Source organism: Hyposmocoma kahamanoa, unplaced genomic scaffold (assembly GCF_003589595.1).
Source record: "Hyposmocoma kahamanoa isolate Upper Pololo Valley unplaced genomic scaffold, ASM358959v1 81755, whole genome shotgun sequence".
In the NCBI taxonomy this organism is placed as follows: Eukaryota; Metazoa; Arthropoda; class Insecta; order Lepidoptera; family Cosmopterigidae; genus Hyposmocoma; species Hyposmocoma kahamanoa.
In genome coordinates, this window is record NW_020654114.1 from 5,075 (window position 1) to 12,810 (window position 7,736).

The 7,736-nt window shown below is 34.6% G+C and overlaps 1 protein-coding gene across 1 annotated transcript; it reads right to left on the bottom strand.

Moving 5' to 3' along the window:
* Positions 1–3,044: 3,044 nt before the first annotated feature.
* On the bottom strand, positions 3,045–4,727 carry LOC113234218 (putative glutathione-specific gamma-glutamylcyclotransferase 2; the record flags this gene model as incomplete). Its single annotated transcript, XM_026469513.1, has 1 exon — positions 3,045–4,727. A coding segment is annotated over one exon (534 nt), but the record flags the coding sequence as incomplete, so codon positions are not given.
* Between the last annotated feature and the right edge of the window lie 3,009 nt (positions 4,728–7,736).

Below are 7,736 nucleotides of genomic sequence, written 5' to 3' on the forward strand. Positions count from 1 at the left end.
AAATGATATTGAGTAAAGAAAGTGCTAATTTTTTGTTGGCTACACGATAGGATGTACTTTGCTCGATAATATAAAATCCTGAAAACAGGCTAAAATAAAAGTCTAAAGAGAATTGTTTAAGAATAAAAGATCTAACTTTGCACACAAGCATTTGTTACATGAACATATTTATTTTTATGTAATATAGAGAACCTGTTAAATTTTGGCTTTTTTTTTTTAATTAAATGGACTTGCTCTTGACCACTACTTAGCTCTGAAGCAACGATAGGATCGACGATGGTACGAGCTCGCCTAGACGATGCCTATTCAGTCGCACCTTAAAGATACTCTGGTTGTATGAGTTCGGAAACACAATCGCAGACAGGGAATTCGATCCTTGGGCTGTGCGCATAATAAAAGATGATGAAAAGCGCTTAGTACCTACGCCTGTACCGAATGTCGACCGATATCCTGCCGTACTCCTGGATGTCCAATGTATGTCTGGATGTCTGATGGTAAAAGGGGGCAAGTGGGATGAGCCGAGGGAGCTCATGGGCACTCACCGAAATATATTCTGTTGACAACAGACAGACGTGCAACTTTGCACCAGCAAAACTATGAAGTTTAAAAGTTTTCAACTAACGCCCTACAGTTATTGTACCCATATTGGATAGGATTTCGATCGAGCGACTACGTAACATCAACGATATTTTGATAGCTTGAACTTACTACTGAGTGTACGTCTCCTTATATTCCCAAAATAGTCTATATTTATTGTCATAAAGATAACATCATTAACATGTGGTGTGGAAAAAACAGCAAAACATCTATGGACAAAACAAACGGAATCACATTTCATCGGTAATTAAATATGTAATTTTGTCAATTTTCGTCCGTTATAGCAACGCTCAAGTTAAACTGGTCCATTTGAAGTGAAACAATTGACAACACCTGATGGCGACGATGCTTTTTGCGGCATCACAAATTAGCTTATTAATCGCAAAATAAAACTCCGACTTTTCACGTGACATGTGTGTGTAAAACAATCTATCAACATGACAACAAGCAAAGAAATAAAATATAGTATAAGGAGTCCGTAACAACACCCGTCAGTTGTTTCGAATTCGGGCTGGCCAATTGGAGTGCTGTTGTCACCGTAATGATTTGGCCTTAGACTATTTCCTTTGTTTTTTTTCCATCCTCTAAGGATTTGGCAGAACAGTTTTCAAACAAATTAAATGACATTTCGTTTCTATTTCTGATTATATACTCGATGACTACCTCCTTAGTATATTAGGATTAAGTATAATTTTTAATGATTATTAAAACAGATGTGAATGCAACATTTTCAAAAAGGTTCAGGATATTTTATTAGTTCATTTATTTAGGACGAAAAGCGAGTGACGTACGTTTTATCCTAATTTGGATGCTGATAAGCAATAACGTGTCAACCAACATGATCTAAGTTTTATGAAAATGGCACCTAGAAACTTTTCGTTTCGTTTTCGAGATTAAAAAAAAATAAATTTACTTATTTATTTTTAAAAACACCATGACAGGTTTGACCTAATGCGATAGTAAAGCAACAAACTATGATTACTAAACTCTTACAGCTACCATTGCAGATGTATTTCCTAATACCATACTGTTATTACCTTACTGGTTTCAAATGAAATTGTACAATATGCAGCCTCTGCGAATTCATTCAGAGAGAAATTGAACAAATCGATGTCGTTTGACACCGCGTTGAGTGTACGCACCGCTCTGGCGACCAAACAACAGCGTTGCATTCGAGATGACTTTTTACCAGGGCCACATATAATGCTCTCAAAGCTCGTATAATCGTTAATTTAATCATTTGTATTTGACAAACGTAACACCAATTTCAGATTGCGGTATGCTTTTAACATTACATCAATGATATGACTCCGAAAATTAATGTCGCTGGTGAAGCTCACTCCTGAATCTTTAACCTTAAATACACGCTGCATTGGCGTTTTGTCTATGTAGTATTGATGGTGACCTGGGCAACGCGCACGGCTGAAAGATAACACTGAACTTTGGTTACATTAAAATATAATTTATTATCAAGACCCCACTCAACGATCCCATTAATGACTTCGATTTCGTAGGTAGCGAAAAAGGACGGTGTGCGGTGTGCAACCTACACAAGCCAACTTAGTTCGAAGGACATTATTTATTACATGAAAAGCCTTCCTATAATCGAAGTAGACCACGTCTATTTGTTGACCGCATATAGTACCGGCATCCACTGCCGGTACTATACGTCATCAGATCCAACAAGATCCCCGCTGTCCCACGCCCAGGACGGAAGCCGTGTTGCGCGTCAGACAGCAAAACGCTTATTTGTGGATACAGACTACAGTGAACTGTCGACTCAGACTTTGGATGGCGTGCACAAAATCGCTACGGATCTATGATCACTAGGTGCTGAACCTCCACTACCCTTCCGCACAGGTACAACCCGAGTGAGTTTCCAGTGACCAGGAAACTTTGCTGCCGTAATACAGACGTTGAACAAGTGCAGTAACGGCCCGACTATGCTAGTTCTACTCGTTCAACTGGTTCGTTCCGTTGCTTATTTGGCATAGCATGTGACACGGTTTGCTAGAAGACGTCGGTTGGAACACGGCCGGATCGAAGGAATTTTTTCTGAGAGTTTTTCTAAGTGTTCGATCTTTGTATTAATAATTATAACAAATTAGTGGAGTCATTTCACAAAAAACAATTGAATATCAATTCAACAAAAATTTAAATATGTATGTACTAAGAAATACTTGTTGGAGATAAATGTTTGCATAGAATTCCGAACTCACACACGCACGCACGCCTGTTCACGCACGCACGCCTGTTCACGCACGCACGCCTGTTCACGCACGCACGCCTGTTCACGCACGCACGAAATGTTTTAAAAATAAAACAAAATAAATAAAACTAAAATATTACAAAATTAAATCGTCAGGTAAATTACATCATAAAATTTTTTGTTCACATTTATTACGACAAAGCTTTATGTTTATAATAACGAATTTTTTTATTGAACTGGGTATATCATGTCGTCCTTACTTAAAATCCTGTCATAAATAGTGAATAATATTATGGCATACACATGTATTATATTTTACAAAAAAAAATCAGTAGTTTTGCCAAAGAACGAAAGTACCTATAAAATGAAGTACCTACAGGCACTTTCGAGTATTAGTGAAATTACTTATCTTTATGAAATGATGGATTATTCGATTTTATAACAATCTCAACTATAAAATACTTACAATTATTTTCGGATATTACAAAATTGGAGTATAAAAGTTTTAAAGTACATACAAAATTTTATAATATAAAAGTTTCTACAATTTCTCTACAATCAACATAGGAAGCTATCAAAGTCATAATATATGGTTTTATCGCTAAATTACATTACATCTAAGTTGCCATCTTTTATAACTTAATAAAATACGAACACAACATCTCATAAAATAATAATATTTGTAACATCACTTAACACAAGATCAAAAATGAAAAATCACAAAATAACATTTGAACTTAATATTACCGTCTAGATTCATAATAATACTTGTCAATCTCATTATTATTTGGTATTTTTCTTTATCATATTCTAAAGGTCATATTTTAAACTATAAAGCGCTTGGAATTACCTGTGCCATTACAACGTTTTAACCATTATTCTAAACGTATGGAGAATTAGATAGGGAACAAATGAAAATGCTATTTGGAGTTAAACATCAGAAGGCTAAATGTTTTGTATATGTCTATTAGTACCTGAATTACTCGTATATCAATTGTCATATAATTAAAGGTAAAACGCGTGAGCTATAGTTAAAGTCATATGTTAAATCATTTCAAAGCATTCTCGAATATTCGCAACTGTTTTGAACACCACTGTACCAACTGTTGATGAAATACCACTGCTTAATCCAAACACGTCAATGCTATTTTGAATTACTGGACTCCATTGTAAGCCAAATAAGGCAATAATATATTGTCAAAATTTGATGCGCTTGGAAATTGCGTTCAATAAGGATTTACAAAATATCAAATGATCACAAGTTTGCATTTGCTTTGTCATTCATACCTACCTTTAGAATCACACATTTTGTGGTAGTCAATCTCTTGTAAAAAAACGGAAGCTCTTGTCAGAATTAAGAATTGTCTCAGTTCCATTTTGAAACCAGCTACATATTGACGCAGCGTAATTTCTTTTCAGGTATTCTTGAAGCGAACTGGTTGCTCAGAACAACGGCTTTAGCTTCAGGTTTCTTTTCATCTTGTACGTTCTGTGAATCTCCTATCAAAGTCTTAAGGCATAATTTCGCTTCGGCTGCGAATTTCCTAACCAATCTTTCTAGGGAAAATAAGTGCTCGTCTAAAGCTTCAGGAACCTCTTCTCTCATGAAGTCGGCTAAGTTTAAAAGATATTCTACGTTTGAACCTGATGGCCCGCTGCTTTCGAGAATTTGTTTAGCTATATCTGGTAAAGGAGCGGAACCCAGCCAATGGCGGTTTTCGGGAACAGCTATATATAAGAGAGCATCTTTCTTTTCATCATGGTGGCTGGACGATGGCGAAGGGTGGAAAATGTCCGGCCGCGGATGGAAGTTGACAACATATGTTCTATAGCCTCCGAGTTGGCATTCTCGATTAGATAAGTATGGTAAAGCATGAGAGTTTCCAGAGCCAACTAAAAATGCCTTGCCCCAGGTGATTCCCTGAAACAAGAAAAGAAGAAACTGTAACTATTTATAATTTGAGGTTAAAGCAGCTCTGAAGATAAACTAGGGTTGAATTTTTAAGAATATTTAAGACGAAATAAATCTACTTTGAATTGAATAGAATGTAATAATAAAGTAACTTTTTATGTTTGAAATGAAAAAATATCCAATATAGGTGTTTTGATGTGTTGGGGATGTTTTTGTATGTTGTTAGCTATTAATTAATTATTAGTTGTTTATTTAATTGAATTATTTTTTAAAATATCTAAATGAGAACGATTACCTTAGTTACTTTACAATTTTATGAAATGAGAAACAATGTCGTGGCGCTTTCGGTGAGACGACAATAAGTTGAGTGAATGACGGATTTCGTAACAGCACAGTGCAAACGCAATTTATTCGTCAAATAATTATTTAAGTTTTTCTTCTTATTATTTGTTAATTTGTACTATAATGAGGCATGTTGTGCTTTCCACTTCTATTAAGTCTTGTGTTGTAGTGGCAAAGTATTATGTACTGTAGTAGTTATATAGTATGTGTTTGTGTACTGTGCTTTTTACAGAATAAATGATCTCTATTCTATTCTAAATACGCTTAGTTTAAATATAGCTCGCTAGTCTCACAAGCAGTTCAAAGTGAGTACGATGATAATATGACCAACAACAAATTACGCAGATTGTTTTACGATACAAAATACCTTGTTTATGTCCAACACGTGCACCGTGTTGGACATGAACAAAGAAATTTGCTAACAAAGTACCTATACGAATCGTATATATTAAACAATTTATTACGCAGTAATAATATGTTTTCAAATAAAGTAAAGCATGTTTTCTTGTGATAAAACTTTTAAGAGGATATTCTTTGTCAGAGAAAAATGTATCTTTGCTTTGTCATCATTAAAAGTTACCAGACTTGGCTTGTTTTAAATGCGTAATAAACCCAAGATTATGTACATAGGGTTTACGGTTCGACAGATTTATTTTAAACAAAGTTCTATAACATTATTCGAAATCTATTAGGTACGGTCGCACTGAGGAAATATTGGTACGTCTAGTGTAGTTTAGGTATTGTGGAAAAAAATTATACAAAAAGATACCGATTGATCTTTCACCCTCAGGACGACGATAGAACTTTTACACGTTTTAATTAGTTACTATAGAAGGCGAAAGCATGAAAGTTTATTAGACAAAATATTTTGAAAATCTCAACCGCTACACTGTCGGAATAAGCAAATGAAAATTGATCAATAAAATATATACCAAAAGTATCTGCTTTTAAGCGGTTTATCATATTTCCGCAGACTATTTAGATAAAAAAAACACGACAATTCGCTTTTAATCATTAAGTAAGTATACCTATATAAAAATATCTCGTATGGAAACAAAGCTGATAACAGAGCATGTTAAAATATCGTTATAAACATCGACATTCTCCAAATGAAGCACGCGCTTAAAGTGGATAGATAAAAAAAACAAATACGCAAAAACAACGACCTGCCTCAGGCAATTACCCAACAGCGTAAATGAAAAATACAACATGGTTATACACTCATTAATGCAATAGATAGAGAAAATGTATTGGAGATGATTACTTTACAATCATCTAAAAAAATGCATGAGACGCGAAACAGAAAATCATTCTGATAACTATTATCAAGTACTAAGATACTGCAATGTAAAGCAAATACAAACTGGAATTATCGACTACAGTAAAAAGTGAATTATAAAACAATAAATGATAAGAAGTTTGGGAAAACACTACGGACGCACGAATAAACTCGTCAAGGTTACAATTCTTACCCGGGTTGTTTTAACAACAATAATGTTTATGTTCCCTTAATCTTCGCAGTCACGTACGTCACAGTACTGGTCCTTTTAACAATAAACACGGATGCTATTGAAGGAAATACAGGATATTACATAAGACCGACATAATGGATCATCTTTATGATGCTACACAATGATTCTTATTTCTGAACATACTTATATATCAGAAACAATTCGAGTAAATGTTAACATAACCGTAACTAGAACGTGTTACTAGTAACTTAATGTAGCGTAAATTGGAATGTTTTCTTTGTAAAATTATAAATAAGGTATTTAAATAATAACTATTGTAACTATAGTGAAAAAATAGGGTAGTTTGCATCAATATTAGACATAACTGGTTGAAGACTGTACCACCTTAGTCAACCGTGACCATGGGACCTGTAAAGGGCCCGAAACGTCGGCTTGTTTGAAAAAACAAATATACGCGATTTAAATCCGGAAAAATAGTTTCATTTCCTATGTGTAACAGTTGCGAAAACCTAGTTACATGGTGTGCATTTCGGAAATCTAATTGAGTAATAAATATCTATTTCTTTTACACTCGTGACACAGTTTTTGTACCAGTATTATAATATTATATTTAGTAGCAGTAGAGCTCCTTGTGAAAGAGTTCGTCCAGGGTAGTACTGCCACCTTACCTATTTCTGCCGCCAAGCAGTAATGTCAACATTACTTACGTCAGCTAACTAAAACGGGGTTATACGACAAAATAACTTTTTGAGATATCATAAAAAACCATAACCCAGTTTTAGAATATTGAAATTATTTAATGATATTTCAGCTATGCGTCGACCCCTCCTATGTAAAGTTTCGTATGTCGAAATTGCCAAGTTTACAGGGGAGCGTTTCAAAGTTCTGAATTCACTGTAATGGGCATAACACGTGACTTGAGCACTTCTCAATTTTATTTGGTAAACCTCGTTCCTCACATAGAGTATTATAAAATCTTAGATATCGGTTAGATGATCTATTAGATGATCACTCTATGTGAGTAACGAGCTTTGCCAAATAAAACTGAAAAATGCTAAAGTCGCCAGCCGACTTTAGCATTTCTACGAAAAAAAAAAGCCGACCTCAATAGTATGTGGAATTACATCTATTTGACAAGTTTTATTCAAATCGGTTAACGGAAAGTGGTTGAAATCCAATAAACTGCATTCATCCCCTAACTAAG